Source organism: Cheilinus undulatus, linkage group 17 (genome assembly GCF_018320785.1).
Source record: "Cheilinus undulatus linkage group 17, ASM1832078v1, whole genome shotgun sequence".
Lineage (NCBI taxonomy): Eukaryota > Metazoa > Chordata > Actinopteri > Labriformes > Labridae > Cheilinus > Cheilinus undulatus.
In genome coordinates, this window is record NC_054881.1 from 35252311 (window position 1) to 35277243 (window position 24933).

The window sequence follows — 24933 nt, forward strand, 5'->3', positions numbered from 1 at the left end:
GAATATCAGGATAAAGCTCGTCTAAATTGGTCAGTCTTGGTAGTATGGATACAAATAAAAGCTGGACTGAAATACTGAACTGGACTGAAGGTTGATATTGATGGGGGTTATAGTCTTTAGTGTTTATTTATGCCACTTTTTACCCCCTTTCATCACTGTTTCCATCCGTTTTGTAAAACTTCATCATTTCTTTCAGCCAATTGTTGCTTCTCTTAAACCATTTTTGTCACTTTTGAACAAATTTTAACCAGTTTAGACCCATTTTGCTTTTCTTAACCCATTTTTGTAACATTTATCCCATTTTTTCTCCACTTTAAAACAATTTTTGCATCTGTTACCTTTTAATATCATTTTATGTCAGCCAATTGTTGCCCCTTATAATTTTTTTTGCCACTTTTTAACGTCTTTTTGCCATTTTCCACCCATTTTTTTGCCCCTTTTTGCAGCATGTATCCAATTTTTGCCTCCCTATGACCTTTCAGTACCACTTTCCACCACAATTGTTGCATCTCTTAAGCCATTTGTGTCACCTTTTTTTTTTTAACCACTTTTCACCATTTCCCAGCCATTTTGCCCCTTTTTTGCTTTTCTAAACATGTTTTGCAGCTTTCATCCCATTTTTTGCCACTTTTTGAACTCTCATACATTTTAATGCTATTTTATATCAGACAATTGTTGTTTCTTTTAAACCATATTTGCCACTTTTTAACCAATTTTCACCATTTTCCAACCATTTTGCCACTTTTTGCCTTTCCTGGCCCCTGATAGCCACTGGTTTAAGGAATGTTCTGTGAAATATGATCTGAAACATTGTAAAATGTCTGTTGTGATTTTCACTCTGCAATTTAGTTTTTATTCTGAGTTATCTGGACATAAAGTGATATTAAAATGTAACAGAGAGGCAAAAAAGTGGCAAAAATGGGATGAAAATTCCAAAAATGGGTTAAGAGAAGCAGAAAAGGGGCAAAATTGGTGGGAAACATGGTGAAAATTGGTTAAAAAGTAGCAAAAATTGGCTGACAGAAAGTGGTATAAAAAGGTAACAGAGATGCAAAAAGTGGCAAAAAAAGGGATAGAAGGGACAAAATGGCTGAGAAATGGTGAAAACTGGTTGAAAAAGACAAAAATTGTTTAAGAAAGGCAACAATTGGCTGACAGAAAGTTGCATAAAAAGGTTACAGGGAGGAAAAAAATGAGTGGGAAATGGTGAAAAGCGGCTAAAAAGTGCCAGAAATGGCTTAAAAGCAGAAAAAAATGATAAAAGTTGAAAAAATTTGACAAAATGGGTGGAAATTGTGATAAAAGGGGTTAAAAAGTGGCATGAATAAATCATTTTAACATAAGAACCCAATAATAGCTAGGCACAATCAGCCCAAACATTAAGTTAGCTGTTAGCTAGCACTAATGCTATTATTCCAACACACATTCATTGATATCATCAATGAATCACAACTGGGGAGGGCCCATTCTCTGGGCTAATTCAGCTTATTACAGGCACAGACCTGCTAGTGAACATGGTCAGCTCATATGTGCTATCTTGTTGCAGTTTCAGCTTCTTGTTTGGGATCAAAAAATGGCGCCTGGCATCAAAGGAAAAAAATGCACGCTTCTGATTCTAAGACTGATTTTCTGTTTTTTACTGACCAACATCATGCTGATGCTTTACTGCTTCACAAACCAAACTAAAGTGAATATAAGGTAAGCTTTAAAAAGAAAAATATTGTCTGTTTAATCGGTTTATGTGTTTGCTAATCTTTGTTTTTTTATAGTGACTCCCAGGAAGACACGTGTCCCCTCAGAATGACTTTAACAAAGACAAATATGACTCCTCATAGCTCCACATCCCAGCCAGAGAAGTGTTCTCCCAAAGTGAACATCATGTTCTTGAAGACCCATAAAACCGCCAGCAGCACCGTGCTCAACATCCTCTTCAGATTTGGAGAGAAGCACAAGCTTAAATTTGCCTTCCCCGATGGACGCAACGACTTCTTCTACCCGTCCCCGTTCCTGTGCTCGCAAGTGAAGGACTACAGGCCTGGTGACTGCTTCAACATAGTCTGTAACCACATGCGCTTTGACCCCCAGGAAGTAGCCAAGCTCCTTCCTCCAGATGCTGTGTACATCACCATCCTGCGTGACCCTGTGGATCTCTTTGAGTCATCCTTCCATTATTACCACAGAGCGGTTCCTCTCACATGGAGGATCAAAGGAGACGACAAACTGGCCGAGTTTCTGAACGATCCTCAGAGCTACTACAGCTCAGATGCTTTTAACTCCTTCTATCTCAGAAATCTGCTCTTCTTTGACTTTGGCTTTGATAACAACCTGGAGGCAGATGACCCCCGTGTAGCGAAGGCCATTCACGACTTATCAAGCCATTTTGATCTGGTTCTCATCACAGAATACTTCGAAGAGTCGCTTATATTGCTTAAGGACAAACTCTGCTGGACAATGGAGGACATCCTGTATTTCAAACTGAACGCCCGTAAGAGCTCGTCTGTATCCCGACTCCCCCCTGAGTTAAGAGCCAAAGGTTTAAGGTGGAATGGGGCTGACTGGAAACTCTACCAGCGCTTTAACACGACCTTCTGGGCAAGAGTGGAGGCTTATGGGAGAGAGAGAATGAGACAGGAAGTACAGGAGCTCAGGAGAAGAAATGCCAAGATGAAGGCCACCTGTATTGAGGATGGAGGAGCAGTCGAAGCCCAAAGGATCCAGGACAGGCGTTTCCTTCCTTGGCAGCCAGTTGGAGAGGCTTCCATCATGGGCTACAACATAAAGAGTTATATTGGTCCCAAATTCAGGACGATTTGTGAGAAAATGCTCACACCTGAAATACAATACTTGGCGGACCTGGGTGTCAGCCTGTGGCTAACTAGACTGTGGGGTTGGATTAAAGATGCTGTTTTTACAGTTTTACCTAGATTATAACATCATATATGAATTACATCTTTAAAAAATGTGCTTAGAGTAGGGCTGTCAAAAAAATGCAGATATTTAATCCTAATTAATCTTGGAGTTTATGTGGTTAATAGCAATTAACTGCACCTTTGATACTGCATTTTGAAATTGCAATATTTTGCAAGCAGAACTATTCTTGTGTCATTTGGATTTTTCTACTGTCTTATGAGGAAAACTGACTTCCTGTTTGGACACAAACCTACTTTTACAGGTAGATCGAAAATTATAACAGGATGTTACTGTTGCAAAATCTGTTGAAAGGGATAACACAGAATGCGATTAATCATGGTTAAAAAAATAGTGCACTAATTGTGGATCATAGTTAATCATGATTAATGTGATTAATCTTGACAGCCCTAGTTTAAAGTTTATATTACTTTACTGTATCCATTTTATATTTCAGTCTTAAGTTCTGTGCAGACATTTTTTATGTTTTCAATACTGAATGCCTTTAAGTTTTTACTTGAATTTTGTATAAAAAAAAAATAATAATAAAATAAAAACAATGTTCCATCTCCACTGGTCACATTTTGTAAAATCTTAATTGCCCCAAATGGTCATCTTTAGCAAGCAGATACAGTCTTTACATGTATAAAGTACAATGTGTATTTCTTAATGGGGCAGAAAGCGTTAGTGTGCCCCCTAGAGGCCAGCAGGCGTAGTAGTGTATTTTCACAGTCATGGCCTTGTCTGACCCTGTCACACACATCTGTTATGTAGGTTGTCTTTACTGTTGACAGCACAGCAGGAGAGACAAGTCGGTCACCGTTCCTGTGTGAACATTTTTTTCAGTTTTGACTGAAATTTATAGTTTTTATTAAAGTTATTTAATAAAAAATAGCCTCTGTCCCCCTGCCTCAACAAACCTCCCAGCTATTTCAATACATGGTTAGAGAGAAAGTGTCCTCTGTTTTTTAAATCACTGCGTACTGTAGGCAATAAGACATAATTACAGGTGTAGCTAGAAAATTAGAGTATCATTGAAAGGGTTTGTTTTCCTGTGATCTAATTCAGGAAGTGAAACGTCCATATATTCTCGATTCATCATTGAAAAGTGAAAACACCATCTCAAAAAATGTGAATATCACAAAATGCCAGTTCAAAAACAAAACAAAACAAAACCAAAAAACAGGACTTTGGACCACTGAGCAACTGTCAAGGTCTTTTCCTCCTTAGCCCAGGTTGAGACGTTTATGACATCTGTGGTTCAGGACTAGCTCGACACTTTAAGTCCATTTCATTGACCTGTCTGTGTAGTGGCTCCTGATCCACTGGCTCCAGTCTAAGTCCACTCCATGTGAAGCTCCCTTAAGTTCTTAAATCTGCTTTGTTTGACAATCAGTCCTCTGAAGGCTCATCCCTGTTGCTTGTGCTCCTTTTCTCACCACTTTTCTCCTCCAGTAAATTCTCCATGAATGTGCTCTGATACAGCCTCTGAGAAAAGCCTGACCTTGCAGCAATGACCTTCTGTGGCTTGCCTTCCTCGTGAAAGATGTCAGTAATTGTCTTTTGGACATTTGTCAACTCAGCAGTCTTCCCCATGATCGTGGTTGTGTGTACTGAACCACAGAGAAGGAATATTTCTAAATCACCCTTTGCAAATGGAATTACAAAAAAAAAAAAAAAAAAAAAAATCTATTTTTTTAGATTTGTCTATAGAAGCATTATTGATGCTGTTGTGACATAGAAAGCATACCTCACAAGTGAAGTTGCCTTTCTATGAATAATCCAAATATTTTTTTTCACACTGGCTTAAACTTAAGTAAGACCCTAATGTACAGCGACTGTGTCCAGTACTAAGTTTAGCTGTTAGTATTTTTGAGATTGCTTTTGAAAAATGACATCTTATAAATGTTTAGTTACTAGGAATCATATCAGTGCAACTGTTTTTTTTAAATATATCTCATACACCCAACCTAAGATTACACACAACATACAGGAGCACAATCCTGACCTGCCCTAATGGAGAGATGTCAGGGTGGAGGGTTGCACATATTGACCGGGCTGAAGGGCACCTCTCCTGCAACCAGACCAATTCCTTATTTCCATTCTACACAGGGGCTTGAACTGGCAACGGTCTGCTCCCCAACCAAAGTCCCTATCAAGCAACTGTACAGAAAAAGTCAAATTAATCATAATCTGCTTCACTGGCACTGCTTTCCTTTAGTTTGAAAACATCTTTTACATAATAAACTGTTGAGGAAACTGATTATAACTACACAAATCAACTGAATAACATATTGCATTTACTTAACCATAAATTGACTTGAATGACTCATTTGAACAGAATAAATCAAAACGATGCAGCTTCTGTAAGACATTACCACATGTTTAATTTAACCATTTACAATCTGAGAAGCATTACAAACAATAACAGGGAGAAGGGGACGAGATGACAGGAACTTTGCTCCATCTTGATGGTGATCTGAACGATCCATCAGCTCCCACAGGTCCTCTGGTAGCCGCTGCCCGCCTGAGCATGACTCTGACCACATTGTCCATGTTGACTGATGTTTGATCCAGGCGTTGAGTCCAGGGAGAATGGATAGAGGAAGTGTGACAACAGATGCACCTCTGCCTTAGATAACCCCGGAGCTCAGTCTTATTCCTCGTCCTCCTTGATCTCATACTTGTGTTGGATGTGTTTCCAAAGTTTCTACAACAAATAAAAAAGCCGATATCAGACATTGGAACAGATGAAGATGTGATTCAGGAAACTCAAAAGAAAGCCATTTCTCAGTTTTATGGGACAGGCTAGCTGTTAGCTTAGCAAACGTTAGCACCGCTTCGCCCTCTGTCTACAAGGTCAGGATAAAACCAGCTTGAATACTCCACTGGGACTCTTACCCCTCGGTTCATTTGCTCAAACAAAGCGTCGCCGGCCTGGTCGAACATTCGCTCGAAGAAGATGGCTCCAACCATGATGGTTATAGCGAAGGTTGACGTCCTCCTGAAGAGCAGATTGTAGACGGACTTCGCCAGCGCCATGTTGATGAAGTAATGCGACTGCGCAGTAGCGGATGGTGGCGTAAGATGCTTCCGTTCCATAGACGTCAGCACATAGATACCGCCTCTCACGCGGGGGCCGTATGAAAAAGTGGGAGTAGGGGCTGACGATGGATGTAAGTCAGTGACGGCGGGAGGTCTATGCGTCTTGTCCTGTCACAAACGTCAGGCGTGCAAGTGTGGTCCAGGAGACCTGATCCAATGAAAAACACAGATTTTCTTACTAAAATTCCATACCTGATGTAACCAGTGAATCTCTACGGAACAAACAGCAACGTTTGTATTGTAGAGGCCGTTGTACTAATGCGTGGAAGCATATTGCATACATGAGAAAATACAACTATGAAATAAACTAATTCAAATTTACATGGGATTTATGCCAATAGTATATGAGCTTTGACGTGTTTTTTAATCATTAATAAGTGAAAGGAGCAAGAAAAGGGCAAAGTGAGACATCTGTAGGATTTTATTTTATATATTTTCTGTAAAAAAACCAAACATATAGTGTTATAAATATAGTGAGTGGGGACGTGTGCTGTAACACAGGACATCATACTGGGCTACTATCCCATTTTTTTCTTTCTTTTTTAAAACATGTCTCCAGGATCAGATTTATTTTCTAGATATGCTTTCTTTTATTTTGAACACTTTTGTAATCCAAAGATTTCTACTGAGAAAATAAATTGTACTCGTATTTTCTCAAGTAAATGCAATATGCTTGCATACAAGACATTCACTAAGTATAGTGGCCTTCACAATAAATACGTTGCTGCGTTATTAGAAATCCACTTGGTTTACTGCAACCTTGTAAAAAATTTGGTATGAAAACATGTGGTTTTCACTGGATCAGGTGTCGTGGATAACGAATGCATATCAGGCGTTTGTAACAAGACAAACGGCTTGTAAATCGGTGCACTTTTAAGTGAGCTATGAGTATTATAACTATGCATGGACCTCCCGCCATCATTGTCTTACATTCATCGCCAGCTGCGACTGCACCTCTTAAATATGGCGCCCGCGTTATGCATGTAGGGAAACTCGACGGCGGCATCTACGTAACCATATCTATGCTTCCGATCCAGAACTGCGATGTTTGCCTCTTGACCCTGCAAAGATTCCGTATTTGGGAGAAGCGCAGCAGTTCAGTTGGATTCAGGGTTTGTTTGTCTTTTCTAACTAGTTTTGTGTTAACCGTGCGCTGTATTTTTTTCAAACCGTCATCACGGGGAGGGATAGCGCTGCTACGTCAATGGTTTGTGCTCTCTTGTTGTTTTAGTTCATCATTCAGAGACAGGAGAAGCAGATATTCATTGTTGTTAGCATACCAAGCTACTAGCATTTCAGCTTACAACCTCAAACAGTACTGCTTTAAAGAAAAAAACTAATGTTTTTGTTTTATTGTTAACGTGTAGCTCGGTTGTGTACAGACGTATTTGTATGCCTGTTGTCCACCTGAATGCTATGTTAGTTTGTCAGTTAATAATTTATTCTACAGAAGGCACCTACGTTGTTAAACCAATAGGTGGCAGCAAAAGAAAGCTTCTAATGTCACTTGGCCTTGTTTTCAGTGTTTATGATGCTCTTAAAAGTAGATATGGATGTAATATTAGTCTGAGCCTGCTGTGATCCATCAAGTCATAGAATGATTCAGATACCACACGAGTAACCATCCTTTGGTCTTAACTTCTAAGATATCAAAATATAAATTAGATCCTATTTGTAGTACTTTGTGTTTTGCTTGGCTTATTTGTGTGGAAAGGATTATTCTACTATTTAGTCTTTTTTAATTTAACCATGAGCATTTCCACAAACTTAAATGTGGCATCTGCAACTTTATTAAATATACGAAGCTCCTGCTACCTGTGTTTATTATGAGACAAATCATATCATTTCATAGTGTCTTTAAAAATATTGTCATATAATTTGGCTTTTCTGACAAAAAAAAGAAAGAATATTTAATGTCAAAGTGAAAGCAGATCTGATTCCTATAAATTCCATCAGAATTGCACATCTGGACACTGTAACTATACTCCATTCCTTTTTGCAAAACCACTCAAGCTCTGTCAGGTTGCATGGGGATCGGGCATGAACAGCCCTTTTCAAGTCTAGCTAGGATTGAGGTCTTGATCTTGACTTGGAGGACTCCCAAGCTGTAGTCTCTTGCATACTGAATAAGATTGTTCTCCGGGATTATCCTATATTCAAGCACTTTAACTTTACAAGCCTTCCAGGACCTGCTGAGAAGCATCCCCACAGCGTGATGCTGCCACCACCATGCTTCTCTGTGGGGATGGTGTGTTTGTGGTGATGTGCGGTGTTTGGTGTCTGCTAAACATAGTGACTTTTCTGATTCATCAGACCACAGACCATTCTTCCACTTGACCATGAAGTCTCCAACATGCCTTTTGGTTAACTAGGCCAGATTTAATCTGAGTTTTCTTCAAAAGTGGTTTAATCTCTGCCATTCTCTCATAAAGCTTTGACTGGTGAAGAACTCAGGCAACAGTTGTTGTATTCAGAGTCCCTCGCATCTCAGCTGCTGAAGCTTGTAGCTCCTTCAGAGAAGTCATAGGTGTTCCTCACTCAGTTGTGAGGATGACCTGATCTAGGCAGATTTTCACATATACTACATTTCTTTCGTTTTGGAAGATGAATTTCACTGAACTCTGGGAGATGTACAGTACCTTGGAATTTTGTTGCATCCATCCCCTGACTTATACTTTTCAGTAACCTTTTCTCTGAGTTGCTTGGGGTGTACTTTTATCTCCATTGTGTAATAGTAGCCAATAATACTGGTTAACCAGTGAACAGACCTTCCAGACACAGGTGTCTTTACACTACAATCACTTGAGACTGGGTGAATACTGAATATCTATGCAGTCACTTATTTTACATGACATACTTTTGTTTAATTGTCATTGCTTTGTAGATTTTTTTTCACTTTGACATTAAACAGGTTTTTTGTATTTTTTTTGTCAAAAAGCCAAATAATATTGACTACCACTGATTTGTAAAAGTCAATAGTGTGTTCACTGAGTGTGTTCATTCAACGATGTTGGTTTTCTCTGACTTCCAGAGTTATAAAAGGTAACATCCTGCTGTCTTGAGCACATCACTCTCACCATGGGGAAGAGATACTACTGTGACTACTGTGATCGCTCCTTCCAGGACAACATGCACAACAGGAAGAAACATCTGAATGGCGTCCAGCACCACAGATCTAAAAAGGCTTGGTTCGACCACTTCAGAGGTGAGACCTGCAGTTTGTTCTCTGACCTCAGAGATGTGGTTCCAGTAAAAATCTTATTACCTGCTTTATTTTTTACGATGCACTGAGTTTTAGTATATTTGTGTGTTTTTTTTAAACTAGTGTGTGAGCCTATGCATAAGAATTACCCACTCAAAATGCCAAGTGTTACACCTACGCATGAGATTTTTTATTGGAGAATTAAACAGTCTCATATTTCAGTGTGCCACCTTGGCTGCCCACCTGTATGCTTTATTATTGAAAATTGAATAAACAACCATGAAAAGACTGTCATTTTCTTTTTATAGACTCATCAGCAATTCTGTACGACGAACAAGCAAAGAAAGCCTGCAGAAAGTTTCTCCAGAAAGGTAACAGAGCAGTTTTGCCTCCTGAATAACCTTTAAAAACTTTATAAAATGCTTCTTTTGAAACAACCTTTTTTTGTTCCATTTATTTTTGTAGGAATTTGTGATTTTGGTCCTAACTGCAGGTTTTCTCACATGTCTGAAGAAGATCTGGAAAATTTAAAAAGACAAGTGGAGGGTAAGCAATATGGATATTTTTCATGAATAAACCAAAAAGCTGCATTTATTGAAAAGAGCATCTTTAAATGCACACTATGTAAATTCCACCGCTTGGGGGTCTGTCATCAAAACAATGATCAACAATAAATGAACTAAAACGCTGAGATCGAGCTTTGCGTATGCACATAGTCATCCTAGTTTTTATTTGGATGCTTACAAAGAAAGCCACACAGTCCAGAACAAGGCTGGCAGAGGTAGGAAGAGAAAGATTTCAAAGACTCCGGAAGAAAACTAGTGAGAGATGTGTCTAAAGACCCCAGAACCTCTGCCAAGACACTAGTGAAGGACTAGTCTCAAAGAAATTAATCATGAAAGCTATGCACAGGAATGGACCAAGAAAAAGTCCACTTCTGCAGAAGACACCTTTGAGCCAGACTCAAGAATGCTATGGACAACCTGGAGAAAGATAATGCACACTGTAAGCATGTTCTTTGGTTAGATGAGACCAAACTAGAGCTCTGTGGCCATAAAGAAGGACCCAAAGAATGCTGTCCCCACAGGGAAACACGATGGTGGAAGTATTATACTGTGGAGATGCTTCAGCATGTCTGAAACTGTGGATCTTGTAAGGAGGTAGGGATCATGAAGAAAGAAGAAAATGTGAGGATTTTGATTGAAAAACCCAAGCGGTCAGCAGCAAAACTGGGTTTGGGTCGTCGCTTTGTCTTCCAACATGACAATGACCCAAAACATACGTGTTTCCTGGTGAAGAACTACCTCCAGAAGACCAAAGTGAACGTTATTGACTGGCCTGCACTAAGCCCTGACTAGAATCCCATTGAAAATCTGTAGGGTGAACTGAAGACCAAGGTCCATGCCCGAAGACCATCAAATCTGGAGGAGCTTAGGAGATTGGCCAAAGAGGAATGGTCTGGGATTCCTCAGGAGAATGTCTGAGACTTGTTGAAAACTACAACAAATACTGCAGGCCGTTATCCAGCAAAAAGGAGATACAACTGACTATCAGCATCAGGGGGGCTAATAATTTAGACCCTGGTAGTTTTTGTTTTTTATGAAATAGTTTTGTTTCTGCGTGCAATGTTAAATAATGTAAGCATCCAAAATAAAACCAGGATGTTTGGAAAAGCTGTGTTAAAAATTCCTTGCTCTATTTCGTAAAACATTATAAAAAGTCCTTCATTGTAGGTTTACATCCAGTATTACAATTACAGATGCAAGACATGATTGACACAGTCCAGACATCTTTCTTTTTCAATCTGACTATGACCCTGTCATAGCTGCTGCCTCTTCTTGACCTACAAGACATCAGCATCAAGACTGATAATTCCTAAAACTCACCTTTGTCCACAGGGGGCGCCAAATCACTAAAAATAACAAGCTTATTCAAGCAGATGTTTCAGATGGTAAATAGCATAATCTTCTCAGGGTACCCCAGGGAAAAATGCATGCTATTTACATAATCTGATATTGTACAGACACATGTTAAAAAAACTTTTCTCATTGACTGTGTGAGTTTTCTTAATGATGATGGGAGTAAAAAGTCCGTTTTTTTTTTTTTTTCAGATGAACGGCAGCTAAGAGAGGACTCTGAGGACCCTTTTTTGCCTGGGCGGAGTATAGAAGAATGGCTCTCCAGAAGGGAAAAGAAGCAAACTGCCCACGGCGTCAAAGGGTATCCTCCATTTGTCTCATGGTTAGCATCGCTAATTGTTAATCCTGAGGATTTAGCATTGAACCACTGAATAATTTATCTCTGCAGAAATCTAGAAAATAAAGACGACTGCGAAGACAGCCAAGGGGAAAGCGACATACCTCCACAGCTCCTCTCCATCCCTGACCTCCCGCCCTCCCTGCTGCCTCCTCCTGCGGGCGGATGGAAAGCCACAGTGAACACGGAGTGGGGCTGAGAGATATTCACAAATCCCTGTTAAGTGGATGTTTGACATTCAGAGGAGGAGGAATGGTACAGAATACATATATCATTAAGAGCTCACCTTCACATAGAAGTACCTACCTGTGCAGGTTTAAAGAAAGGTCTTCAAACAGGAAGGGAAGCCATTTCTCTTTTCAAAAACTGGAATACAGTTTGATTAGAGAATGCTTCGCTTTTCCACACATTCTGTTTTCAATAAAAAATAATGAATTAAAACACCCACTTCTTAGACAGCAAGGTACAGTTAATCTGAGATTAGTACATTCAATACAGGCGATGCAAAATAAGCCTCATAATTGACATTTTGGCAGAGTTTTATAGACGGTAGAGAGACTCCTCAAAGGAGAACCATTTGGTGTCATGTCGTCCCAAAAGAAAGGAAGGATTGCTGAACAGATGGAAATAATTTTTTGTCTTATTTTAATCCTGTGCTGCGTCACCGGGGGAATCACTGATCTGACTAAATTTAATTTCTTTCCAAGCCTCTGGAAAACATAATTTTCCTTCCTAATTGTAAAGCAGGCAAACTTATGATTAGGATTATATTTAATATTCAAAGTTTTGTTAAAAAGTTTGTTCAAACTTGTTTTCATCAACAAGCTTCAGCAGATTTCATGTATTTGTAACTAATGTATTCATATTTGTCACTGGCTTTATAATCCTGAATTACATAACTCCTCCTACATGGGTTTTTGCTGGGATGTACTTTATATACTTTTATCTGCATCTGTTACATACCTGATGCTAAGTTTGCAGCAGAATGCTCATTAAAGTTTTCTTTTTTTCTAACTTTTGCTTTAGTCTTTTACTTAGATGGGAATTAGCCACCCTTCTTACCAGTTTAAAGCTCCTGGAAGAAGTCTTTAGCTTGACACCGACTGAAAGTAAAACTGATGATTCTTTATGAGCTACAAAGGCAAACAAGACCATCATCATAAAACTGACCATTTCTTATTGGTTATCATTAAACCCCATACAACCCCTGCCACGGGGTACCTAGATATGCACAGGGCAGGTTCAGCTAAGAAATAAGAGGTAACACTTAGTTCACAGGGGGTGCCAAAATCAACACAAACAAAAAGTTCCTCACAGGAGCTTTAAAGGTATTTGTTTGGTGTCCCTCAGGCCTTGTCCACATTTAGACGAAAACAATATATTTCCGTTTCTGAAAAGAGAAAGATTATGGAAAACTGCCCATAACTTTCTCCTGGTTGTTCCATGTGTTGGATTTAAGAAAGTCAGGTGTGTGCTGTTCTCGGTGGTGGTAAATGAGCATCAGATTTTGCTTTAAAAGCCATTATCAGCTCAGGAGCTTCTGCAGCTGTAATCCGCCATTTTTGTTTTGGTTTGACCCACGCATGGGGGTTAAGTGGGCTATGCTATGTATGATGTTATTGTTCGAAGAAAGATGTGGTTTGCTATCCACATGGAGATGAAACGGTAAGCGTTTACAGATTTATTTACTTGTAGCGTTTACGGCCTCTCAAAAAGCTGTTGATGAAATGCAGATACGACAAAAAACTCCATATGGACGGGGCCTGAGTTGGGGCCTATTATTTGTTGCTTGGATGCACTTGGAGCCCTTATTTGCAGCTAGTTAGCTTTTCTAGCCAGTGCTTGTCCAGGTAGAGCAAGCACTCTCTCTTGCTTTGCTGATAAAAGCCACCCGAACGTCGTTCTATCAAATCTCCAAGTTTTAATATCACACTTTGCAACAGTGCGGTATGTGACTGTAAATCCTTTGTTTTCTTTTTCATGTAACAAGTGTTACCTTGGCTTTCATTTTGAGTTTTTTTTGCAAACTCCAAGCAGACTTTCATGTTTTTTTGCACCAGTGAGAGACTTCTGTCTAGCCACTCTGCCATAAGCTCTTTTCTATTCAGCTTTCCCTCAACCCTGAGCAGTCACCCAGTCCTTGTAGCTGAAAAAACACCCCCACAGCATGATGCTGCCTCCACGATGCTTTACTGTATTAATGGGTTTGGGCAAGTGTTGAGTAGTGCCTAGTTTCCTCCAGACATAACTTTTAGTGATGCTCATTATTCTGAAACTTTGTCTCATCTCCACACAAGATCTCTGGAGTCATACAAAGAGGATTTAGCAGTAAATAAAGCAGCAGTCACAGGACATAGATATGCTGAACTTGCCATTTTAGAGCTAAATCTTACTTCTATAACTTTACATTACTTATGGAAGGTTATGAAAAGTTCAATCAATGACTTTGACGTCCTAGAAACGTGCTCCCTGCATTCACTTCCTTATTAAAACTTAATCATGCAATTTTTGCATCCATGTTTGCTTTCATCAGTCTTCTCTGCTTTCTTTGTTGGCAGTTTTCTCGGTTTGTTGCCAAGAAAAACAAAAGCCAGGAACAGAGGCAGGATGTTGCATCAGGATGTTTGTGGGGCATCCGTGGGTCAGTGGTAGAGTTGGTCGTTTTCTGGAAGGACGGGGATCAATCCTCGCCTCCTGCTGACACATTTCCAGGTGTCCTTGGGTAAGACAGCCCTGTTTACTCCCTCTACTGTGTCGGTGGCGTCTAAGTGTGTGTTAATGTGAATGGGATTTTGATGGACACTTTACACAGCAGCCTTCGCCATCAGTGCGTGACTGTGGTGTGAATGGGTAGGTGTGACCTGCGGTTTAAGAGTGCTTTCAATAGTCAGACAACGAGGAGTTTACCACATTAGGGCCATTATAGAAAGTGAATAAATAAATGAAATGAATATTGTAAATTACAGAGAAAACCCAGGGTCTTGCAATCACTAATATTTCCTTATCATTCAGTCCTAGTGAAAAGTGAATTTTGTTAAAGCCATCAACTGCAAGCATGTTACACTCAACACTCAACGACACTATTGAGTACTGTTATCCTACATTATGATGAATTATTTGTCAAAAATCCCCTAAGTATGGCTGAAGTAGCCATTTGTTTTGATAAAGATAACATTTTACACCAATAAACAGATGTATGCCCAAAAATTGTTCCTCCATTTTCACACTAAAATTTCAGTAATTGCTATAAATTCTATGCAAACAAAGCTGTTCATCAATTTATCTTGGTTAGTTATGATGTTAGGGTCATTTGTTTGAGACTGTATTATTCGAGTTCTGGGGGAAACAGGAAGTTTGAGATGCTCTGGGCCACTGCTAATTGGTCAGATGGTGTGATGTCACCAGCTGTGGCATCTACTGATCTCCACTGATTGGCTGAGAAAAATCATTCTGGCTCCACTGTACCACAGTTAGGAGGAGGCCATGAAGGAAGTTGACTGAGTGACTATCTATGGATCCTTGCCCCTTCAAGGGTTGAAAAATGCTCACTATTTCATGCTGTTTGTCGTACAGCATTCATGAAGCTATCGATTTAGCTCTTAAATCCAATAGCCGGTGTGTTTAATGTCTGTCAGTGTAGCAGTAGAGAGATAGTCTTTCTCCCTGTGCAGACGGTGTGCTGTGCTCTGATTTACTAATGCAGGCTTTCCATACCTGATGCTGACCGTCCTCTCCTCCTGAGCCCGATGTTGAACTTGTTTTCCCATGCTTCCTGTTTTTTCTAACCTTCTTAGCGCAATGTAAATTTACCAATATTTGTCATTCCCTGTTATCATTTGCAGACAATTCAAATAAAGCCACACAAACAGCAGGTTCATTTTAAATACCTTGGTGTTTATTGGACTACATGCATCTAGACAACCCTTACAGTAGTGTGTAAATGATGCAGTAACCTCTACATGTGCAGCATCAGAAATAAAAGTGCGTCATCTAGACATCATTAATATTAAGGATGGTTCCAGTACAACAAATATGAACGTGTAGCATAGACTTGGGAGGATAAAACGTTATTACTTATTCAGCTTGAGTTCAACATTTAGAATCCAATTACTTTATCAAGTGGAACTCCCATTCATCTAAGGAGTTTTTTAGCGCATGAATGCAGTTTTTATTCCAAATGACAAGAAGGCACGCAACAAAAGAGACCTACATTAAAAATCAAATCTCAAACAATTAAGACGATTTGTCAACAAAATAAATCTCATTACACACCTGAACATTCAGACTAGTTCACAATATTTGCTTATATGTCTTCAGACAAGATTTGACACCATAAATATATTTTACATTCACACCAAACCTCCATACCTGACATGATATGTTCACATGAAGAGGTAATGTGATGTCACACATCAACAGCTACTATTTATAGATTTATTGCCAGATGAGATACACAGTTTCACACATCCCCTCCTCTGATATAGCTCTGATAGACTTTAAGATAAAAAGAGCAAGAAAAAATATAGCATTTGGTAAAATATGTCATATTTGACAAATATTTGTTAAAGAAGGAACTAAAAGGTTACCAAATCAGGGAAATTAATGTAAGTGCATGGCATAAATACACACGACTAGTGTCTGAACATCCAGTCAAACTGGGAAGCATCAGAAACCTGTAATTTTTTTGTATTATTTGTTGTTTTATAAAAACCATTATGCCTACATTCATAATAAAATTACATATAATGTCACTTTCAAGTAAGAAAATATAACCATGTTATACTTTAAATAAAGTGTTGTTTTGGTGGTCCATGTTAAAGTCAGAAAACATTCATGATATGTTAAATTATCGATCACAGCATTTCGTCATTGTCTACACACCAAAGAAATGTCGACATTTACAGAAAAAGTCAAATACTGAGTTCTCGTTTTTGCAATGATTAATTTACAAATTGCATAATTATTTCGTAACACACATCAAAATTCAAAATTTAACTCCACACACACATAGGACATTTATTTCTAGTTTAATGTACTGCAGGCATGTGAAATGATGACCCTTCACTAACATGTAATAAAAAGTTAAAGCTCCTGTGAGGATTTTTAGGTTTGTTTTGATTTTGGCGCCACCTGTGGCAAAACGGGTTCCCTTTACCACTGGAGATACTGGACCTTAGTTATCAAACTGGCGTAGAAACCAGCACAGATTTGTGGTGTAGAAATACTCTTATGACAAGGTCCACTTGTCTGGCCAATCACAGTGCACGAATGAGCGTGTGTGGATGAATACGGTGGCTGAAAACAATCGTCATGTAAATCAGAGAGTCAGGACGCCACTGAGGATTGCAAGACACAGAGAAGGGGTTGCCAGATGACTGTCAGAAGATTACATTTTTTAACAGCAATTAATCTCAGGATTTCTGTAGTTAATCATGATTAATCACACAATTTCTATTGCACTTTAAAATGCTGCTATTTTGCATTAAAAATAGTTTTTGTGTCACTTGGGATTTTTCCACTGTCTTAAACTAAGGGTTGTTGACTTACTGTTTGGATACTGTTTTTATAGTAAATTGAAAATGATGACATGAATTGAACTACAGAAAAAATAACTTTATGCATTTAATAACACAAGGTTCATATGACTTCGACTGTCCACTGAGCTATGGGTGAGTTTTTTTTTTTTAAGTGAAATGAGATGTTAGGGAGCAATGCTGTTCCTATTTTACATCACTGTGGCTGCAGAGAGTTGCTGCATTGGCTTAACCAAAGTATGTTGAAAGGGTCAGTAGGCATGCAATTAATCGCGATTAAAACATTTAGTGCACTTACAGTGGCTCATAGTTAATCGCGATTAATTTGATACATCATAGTTAATCGCAATTTATCCTTAAAACACAAGTCTGCACATAACTACTTTTGAATGTGCACATTTAACTATGTTTCAACTACCTTCTGGTACAGTTGGGGTCTCTGGCATCGTTATTTTGGTGGTAGCAGGCTGAAAATTTTGAGAACCTCTGATTTAAACAACAGGCTTGTAGATATCCCCGGTTCAGCCAGCCTAACCCCTGATTTTATTACATGAAGGTAGGTAATATGGCAAAAATACTAACTCCCACTGTCCACATCCACATCATGTGGAAGGAAATCACTGCTGCTGTGGTCAACAGTGTTGATGGACAACCACACTCCTGCTATTATTAGAATAATTACTCCACATATCTGTGTTCTAAAACTTATTTAACCATTTTATTGCAAAACAGTTTTATTTGGCAGAGAAGGCTCTGCTCAAAAGATTCAAGCAGCATGCTTTGATTTTCCAGGGGGTGCATGGCTAGAAGCCCCCCTACAGATAGGAACTTGTATGACTGTGTATTCAATAAAATAAAATTAGTTCAAAGCAATTAATCCATCGTAGCATGAATCTGAATATGAGGGTACAACAAGCTTTATGCTATAAAGGAGGAGGCTGGGGTGGATCTAATCTTTGCCAACAGCAGCAGCATGGTGCTTCAGCATTAATGCAATCAAGGATTAGAGAGGACTACTTAATATTTAAATACACTGCTGTGTTGAGAGGAAGAGCTGTGATTGGCTACTGTGTCCTGCATGGTATGCATGATCAGTATTCTTAACATTTGGGTTTTTAATAAGCGTGGTCAGCTCTTAAAATGGGGACATAAATGTTTTTTTTGGCTGCACTAAAACAGAAGGAAGCCAGCCTGAAACTGCTCCAGACTGAGAGGAGAGTGGCTGTAATACCTCAGTTTCTAGTGTTATTATTATGTAGGATCATTTTAAGTGGCAGACAGTGATTTGCCGGATTATGGCGCATATAAACTGCTCTCCTCTGATTGTTCATGAGACTTAAAAAGAGATTAAAGAAAAACTGAAATGTCTGCGAGCCTATAAAATAAATTGTTTGTTATAATCTCCATTCTTAATCTGAGTAGATTTCTCGCCAAACATATCAGTTATAAATCTTACATTTAAGAGCACTGGATGAGCTCCTGTCTCTTGCATTCTCCAGCCATGTGTCTGTGCATAATTACAGGAACAGTCGTGGATTAGATTGATTATTTAAGTCTCCAGACGTGCCTATTTATGATCTAATGTAATGTTATTTTTTGTGTTCATCTGTGGTCAGCTCTAAAACACAATAACAGGTCTATACAGTTAAATAGTCTGGATTAAAACACTCCTCTTCCTTTTAAACCCTTAGGCCACACTGAGTTAAAAAATTGTGTACAAGAGCTCACACCTGGCATGGGCTTTGAGGTAATCATACGCTCGTGTACACATTGATAAATGATGATTTGTATGTGGAAATTTCTGGCGTAAGCATGCTTGATAAATGAGGGCCACTGTGCTGTAGGTCTACACGTTTAAATGCTGTTTTTTTTAAGAAAAAAATCACTGTATCTGACACCTACCCCCCCACCACCACCACCAGTTTGCAACATTAAAAATAACAGCACAGAAATTGTTACTCTTTTTGTTGATGATCCCCAGTATTAAATTCAGTTTGTTTCATAACAGGATAAAATTTCATCACAGGAGCTTTAATTTCTACTCTGATGAACTCGAACTTTGTCATGACTGAAATATAAAACAATCAAAGCTGGCGTCTTTGTTGTTCCCACTCATTAAAACTCATTTTGATGCCAACTATGCAGAAAAAAATGCAACATTTTTCATGCATCCCTGTACAAAACATGACTGCAGGAGATCCATGACGTCTTCACTGATGTTCCTTCTATATGACCTTAATGTTCACTTCAGTTTTACTCTGAATCTATAATCATTTACTTTTAAGACAGAAATAATAGCTGCTTGATTTACAAATCAATACCAGGCTACTCAACCAAGAGGACTCGCTCTGAACTTTAAAAGTGAATCAATTAATCTTTGTAAAATTGACAGCTTTAAGAATGGATTGTGGGATTTTTCTGCAGATCAGCTGATCGGAGCATGCAGCGTGTGGTTCAGGGTCACAGCCTGTGTCCTCTGTACAGTTTTATAAGAAGGTGTTGGGTTTTTTTTATAGTTGTCATGGTGGGACATTGGCTGAATTGACTTTTTCTAACTTTCTTTTTAGTACTCAAGCCTTTTCACCTCTACAACAGCGGAGCCTGGCCTCACTTAATACAATCATGATGCTTTTCAAAATACACTTTTAATGTTTGCTACATGAAATGACAATAACCTGACATATCTTTATCATATAATGAAACAGCTTGCACGTTGTCCCAATGAGAGGCCTTATATGTAAATACTGGTCATTTAAGTAAAATGCTAAACTAGCTTGTCAAAATGCTCTAAAATGCTGAAATTCTGTAATGCTGGTATTTAACAGATCTGTGGTCTTTTAAGTCTCTATATAAGTGTGTAGAGTTAGCATGCTTGTGTTTTCTGATCACTCTCAGTTTCAAGTACAGCTGAGGTTCAACTGATTTTTTTTGCTTTTAAAGCATCTGTGAGGAACTTTGGGTTTGTGCCAATTTGGCGCCCCCTGTGGACACAGCAGAAGCTACAGCCTTTGCTGTAAGCTGTGCACACAAAGGTAGCGTTTTTTATTTGTTATCAAAATATCTCATCCTGCTTTTCGAATTTATCACTCAATTGCAGTGATTTTGCAGCAATCAATTTTTGCTGCAAAAGTGTAAAAAAGTTTTCCTTATTATGTCCTTATTATGTCTACCACTTACACCCTAGCACTAGACATTTACAACCTCCGTTCCAAAAAAATTGGGGCGCTGTGTGAAATGTAAATAGAAACAGAAAGCAATGATTTGCAAATCCATAAACCCATATTTTATTAACAATAGTTTGATGGCAGCTACAGTTTTCAAAAAGTAGAGACAGGGCCATGTTTACCATTGTATAGCATCTCTGCTTCTTTTAACAACAGTTCCCAAACGACTGGGATGTGAGGAGACCAGTTGCTTGATTATGGGAGAGGAATGTTGTCCTCTTCTTTTCTGATGTAGGATTCTAGCTACTCAACAGTCCTGGGACTGCTTTGCTGGATTTTTCATTCATGAAAAACCAGATGCTTTCTATGAGTGAAAGGTCTGGACTGCGGGCAGGCCAGCTGAGCACCTGGACTCTACCACTGCAAAACCATGCTGTGATGGATGTGATTGTCTGGATGGGAGCATATGTTGCTCTCAAACTCTGTATACTTTTCAGCGTTGATAGTGCCTTTCCAGATGTGTAAGCTGCCCACGCCATAGGCATTAATGCAACCCCATACCAGCAGAGATGCAGAAATTCAAATTCTGATTCATCTGACCACAGAGCAGTTTTCCATTTTGCCTCAGAGCTCTTTCTAGACTGTGGTCACATATGACTTCTTCTTTGCATTACACAGCTTTAATTTGCATTTATGGATGGCACAATGAACTGTGCTGACAGACAGTGATTTCTGGAAGTGTTCCTAAGCCCATGCAGTGACTTTTTCTTCATGCAGTGGCCCCTGAGGGCCTGAAGATCATGTAGTATTGACCTTCATTGTTGTCCCTTGCACAAGGATTTCTCCAGACGCTTGGAGTCTTTTAGGTCCTGTAAATGGTGGGTAATTCAAAGTCTTGACAAATTTACTTTGGGGAACACTTTTCTGAAATGGTTCCATAATTTCCTTTTTTTTTTTTTGCAGATTGGTGAACCTCTGCCCATCTTTACTTTTGAAAGGCTCTCCTTCTCTAAAATGCTCCTTTTATACCCAGTAATGTTACTGACCTGTTGCCAAGCAACTTAATTAAATTCAAAATGCTCTTCCTGCTGCTTTTTTATTAGTATAACTTACTTTTCCAGCCTTTTGTTGCCCCGTCCCTACTTTTTTGAGAGGTGTTGCTGCCATCAAATTCAAAAATGAGCAAATATTTTCAAGAAATGGTAAAATGTCTCGGTTTCAGCAAGTGGTTTTGGTGGTTATATTCTACTGTGAATAAAATATGGCTTTATGAGATTTGCAAATCATTGCATTCTGTTTTAATTTATATTTTGCACAGTGCCCCGGCTTTTTTGGAATTGGGGCATAGAAATGGTCAGTGTTTATGCTGATAGTCTTTTTTGCTCTCATAAAGAGAGATCAGTATTGTATTTAGTGTGTTTCATGACCAGTTAAAAATTCCTCACAGGAGTTTTAAAGTATTCCATCATAAACTGAAGTGTGTATGAACAATTTAAGTGTTTATAATTCACCATTAGGGGAACATGAATGCCTACATAAAATCCCATCACAATCCAGCAACAGCTGCTAATACACTTCAGCTGAGGGATTTAATAAAATCACAGATTCATTAAAGTCACTGAGATGTACCTTCAGCCTGTCACAACCTTCTATGCCAAACTTTGAGCCAATCCGACATGAAAATCAGTCTCAGAACCACCAACAAAATATTCACCCTTTTCCAGGTATGTATACGTGATCCACGTTTAGGTCCTGACCCACCTACTGAGAAGCTTGGGTGTAAATGTTAAGATATTTCACAGGATTTATGAAAGCGGCTCTGCTCACAGTGTTACAGAAGCACTCAGGGGATCACTAAAGCTGGTAGGATTCATTTTCTGAGAACATAATTTAAAACACTGGGTTATTGGGAAATTTCAGAATGGATTAAAGCGGTGAACCATATTAACACTATCCATGCCAAAAAAATGCCCAGAATATTAGCTGGGTTTAAAAGCTTTCTACTTAAGAAAAAGTAGTTAAAAGTTGTGAAACTTCACTTATTTTATGAAGCTCAGAATATCTAGTCGTGTATCCTGCAGCCTGTTACACCAGCTATGTGTACAGTTTCTATAGAAAGTATTCACCCCCTTGGATGTTTCCCCCCCGATTGATTTTATAACTCAATCGTGGTCAGTATAATTTGGCTTTTCAACCCCCCAAAAAAACCCTTAGAGGAAGGAATAGAGGAAGCTCATTTGCATTTAAAGAGACACACACCAAATTGATCGTTCTGACTGAACTGGCTGTTAAGAGCTGGTTTATACAGGGTCAAACTGTCCTCTGGTGCTTGATCCATTTTTATGTTTTGACCAAAGCACAGCCCAGACATTTCATTTGGACCACAGGGGACTGTGTTAAAAGGTGGAAATGGGTCTAATACGTCCACTCTGAAGAAACCTAAAATGTAGCACATCAACACTTTTGTATTGCTTCATTACGACCATCAGTACTATCATTACTGGAGCACACTCCGAACCACTGAACTCTCATCAACAACATTAGTCGTTTTGATATATTGGACACAGCACAGCTATTACTAAAGCACATGGCCTACTGCACACTGAACTACTGACGTCTTCTAGTCTACTTTTCAAGCTATTTTCTTTAGAAAACTTCTGAAATTTCACTCAGTATGTGACACAACTGTTTCAGGAGCCCTTGAGATTCCTTTCTGTCTTTTTTACCTTCATGCGCAGTGAGTGGTGGCCATACAAAATGTTGCATGACATCATTTCATCAATTTAAGAAGCTATGATAGCATCATTGTTGGTGCTGAAAACAGTGAAAAAAAACAAAAACACAGTCTAGATTTTTGGTTAATGTCTGCTTTTCATAGTCCGTCTGTAAATATGTTTGAAACAAGCTGGAGACAGGTCTTTACTTCATTCCTCTGCGGAGCATTTGATTCGCTGCAATGAGCATAACGCTGATGATGAATGCGATAGCGAAGGCACAAATCAGACTTTTACGCACACATGTGTGCTTCTCCTGTTGTGTTGGGCTTGCTGTGGAGAAATTCAGACAGAAAATCATTGCACAGAGTGTCAAAACAGTTATCAAAGGTGTTTTCACACTATGACCCATTTTTGTCTCCTCCTAGTCTGATGGGGAGAGTCCTGAGGGATTTGCCCCGGCACCCTTATATTACATGCAGCTTGTCTAACAGCTGCAGCATCAGGATTACTCCCTTATACTGGTCTTTCAACCGTAGGTGTCAGCATGCATGCATGATGCAGTTTAAGGGAGTGAGGGTGCAAATCAGGACATGGAGGTAACAGCAGTACCCTTCTAGCTGTGTGGAAAAGGTCTGCCTCCAGACCACAGATCTCAGACACCCTCTCTTGCAGACCTCTACTATGAGACACTGCATCTGTCAGAGTGGAAGGGATGCAATTTGCTGGAACAACCTTTAAGAAGTTTTTTTAAATACTCAACTTTATTCATCAACAAGGTCTGGCAGTTACATTCATGAAATAACCACACTGCAAACATTAAAGACTAAACAACCGTTCATAAATAAAACAGGACTAAATTATGTATAAACCTGTATTAGAAGCAGTTAGGTGAAGGACGGCTCTGTTTTGCTTTTTAGCTTAAGCTGAAGCTAACAGTGTTGCACGCTAGTTACTATTACTGCGCAGGGCAATGCAGCTCTGTTAGCTTGAGCTAAAGCTAACAAAGTTAAATTAAGCCATGAAATTAATACTTTTAAGACAGGTTTAGTTTTAGCAAATAGCATAATTTAACAAAACTAACATAGCCTTTTTAGCATTAGCTACATAACCTACAAAGCTAACATAGCTAATGTAGCTTTGTTAGCTTTAGTCTACGTTAGGTGCTTCTTTAGGTTGAGCTACATAGTTATCTGACTTCCATATTTTGTAGATAACAGCTTACATGGCTTTGTAAGCTTTAGATTTAACTATATAAGCTATAATAGCTACATAGCTAGGTTTGTACCTAGCTAACACACCTTTGTTAACTTTGGCCTTAGCTACATTAGCTGCTTCTTTAGCTTGAGCTTGTAGCTATGTAACCTCAAAGTTTTGTAACGTAGCTAACACAGCTAACGGCTTGTAAGCTTTAGATTTTACTATATTGGCTATGTAGCTACACTAGCCACATAGCTAGGTTGTCTTCATAGGTAAAACAACTTTGTTAGCTTTGGCCTTACCTACATTAGCTGCTTATTAAGCTGTAGCTACATAGCTTACATAGTTTTATTAGCTAGTGTAGTTAACATTGCTAACATGGCTTTGTTATCTTTACATTTAACTGTATTCGCTACACAGGCACAATAGCTAGATAGCTAGGTTGTCTACATAGCTTACACATCTCTGTTAACTTTGGCTCTGGCTACATTAGCTGCTTCTTAAGCTTTATCTATGTAGCTATGTAACCTGCTTTGTTTTTGTAGCTAATGTAGCTAGCGTGGCTTTGTCAGCTCAAGATTTCACCATGTTAGCTTTCCGCCTACAATAGCTATATAGTTGTCTATGTAGCTTACATAGCTTCGTTAGCTTTGCCTTAGCTACATTAGCTGTGTTTGAATGTTTTCATTGAGAACAGGTTTTTTTTCCCCCAACTCTGCTTTAGTAAAGGTTTTGTAATCAGGTTTTACAGGTCAGGTTTATTGAATTTTAACTTTTGCTATCCTACCTGTGATACTAACCAAAACTTAATCTCATTTTGTTTTGAGAGTTTTTGACTGTATTTCTGTTCT

The 24933-nt window shown here is 38.8% G+C and overlaps 4 protein-coding genes across 5 annotated transcripts in view; 2 read left to right on the forward strand and 2 right to left on the reverse strand.

The window, feature by feature from the left end:
• Positions 1-1573: 1573 nt before the first annotated feature.
• Positions 1574-2931, forward strand: gal3st1b (galactose-3-O-sulfotransferase 1b). Its single transcript, XM_041810327.1, has 2 exons — positions 1574-1698; positions 1770-2931. Exons 1-2 carry the CDS (start codon positions 1574-1576, stop codon positions 2929-2931), a joined length of 1287 nt encoding a protein of 428 aa, XP_041666261.1.
• A 2338-nt stretch (positions 2932-5269) lies between these two features.
• LOC121525444 (cytochrome b-c1 complex subunit 9) lies at positions 5270-5974 on the reverse strand. Its single transcript, XM_041811446.1, has 2 exons — positions 5809-5974; positions 5270-5617 (listed from the first exon to the last, which is right to left on the reverse strand). The coding sequence occupies exons 1-2, from the start codon at positions 5947-5949 to the stop codon at positions 5564-5566; spliced, it is 195 nt and encodes a 64-aa protein (XP_041667380.1). The 5' UTR covers positions 5950-5974; the 3' UTR covers positions 5270-5563.
• A 1070-nt stretch (positions 5975-7044) lies between these two features.
• On the forward strand, positions 7045-12484 carry zmat5 (zinc finger, matrin-type 5). Of its 2 annotated transcripts, none has more exons than XM_041811533.1 (6): positions 7045-7124; positions 9044-9217; positions 9523-9585; positions 9680-9760; positions 11326-11434; positions 11522-12484. In XM_041811533.1, the coding sequence occupies exons 2-6, from the start codon at positions 9091-9093 to the stop codon at positions 11667-11669; spliced, it is 528 nt and encodes a 175-aa protein (XP_041667467.1). In that variant the 5' UTR covers positions 7045-7124; positions 9044-9090; the 3' UTR covers positions 11670-12484. The 2 variants fall into 2 exon arrangements, with proteins under 2 accessions (XP_041667467.1, XP_041667465.1); XM_041811531.1 differs by having other exon boundaries at positions 7084-7219.
• A 10603-nt stretch (positions 12485-23087) lies between these two features.
• The window catches only part of cabp7b (calcium binding protein 7b), a 33555-nt gene continuing 31709 nt past the window's right edge, over positions 23088-24933 (reverse strand). The window contains exon 5 of the mRNA XM_041811530.1: positions 23088-23215. Within this exon, the coding sequence (XP_041667464.1) occupies positions 23088-23215 (128 nt within the window). The remainder of the gene's footprint in view (positions 23216-24933) is intronic.

What these genes read in the sequence shown, in the direction of transcription:
- gal3st1b (XM_041810327.1), top strand. Translation starts at nt 1,574, where the DNA reads ATGGCGCCTGGCATCAAAGGAAAAAAATGCACGCTTCTGATTCTAAGA. An exon ending in CAAACTAAAGTGAATATAAG is followed by an intron (nt 1,699 to 1,769) that starts GTAAGCTTTAAA and finishes GTTTTTTTATAG; the next exon opens with TGACTCCCAGGAAGACACGT.
- LOC121525444 (XM_041811446.1), bottom strand. Translation starts at nt 5,949, where the DNA reads ATGGCGCTGGCGAAGTCCGTCTACAATCTGCTCTTCAGGAGGACGTCA. An exon ending in TTGAGCAAATGAACCGAGGG is followed by an intron (nt 5,618 to 5,808) that starts GTAAGAGTCCCA and finishes TATTTGTTGTAG; the next exon opens with AAACTTTGGAAACACATCCA.
- zmat5 (XM_041811533.1), top strand. Translation starts at nt 9,091, where the DNA reads ATGGGGAAGAGATACTACTGTGACTACTGTGATCGCTCCTTCCAGGAC. An exon ending in TTGGTTCGACCACTTCAGAG is followed by an intron (nt 9,218 to 9,522) that starts GTGAGACCTGCA and finishes TTCTTTTTATAG; the next exon opens with ACTCATCAGCAATTCTGTAC. An exon ending in TTTAAAAAGACAAGTGGAGG is followed by an intron (nt 9,761 to 11,325) that starts GTAAGCAATATG and finishes TTTTTTTTTCAG; the next exon opens with ATGAACGGCAGCTAAGAGAG.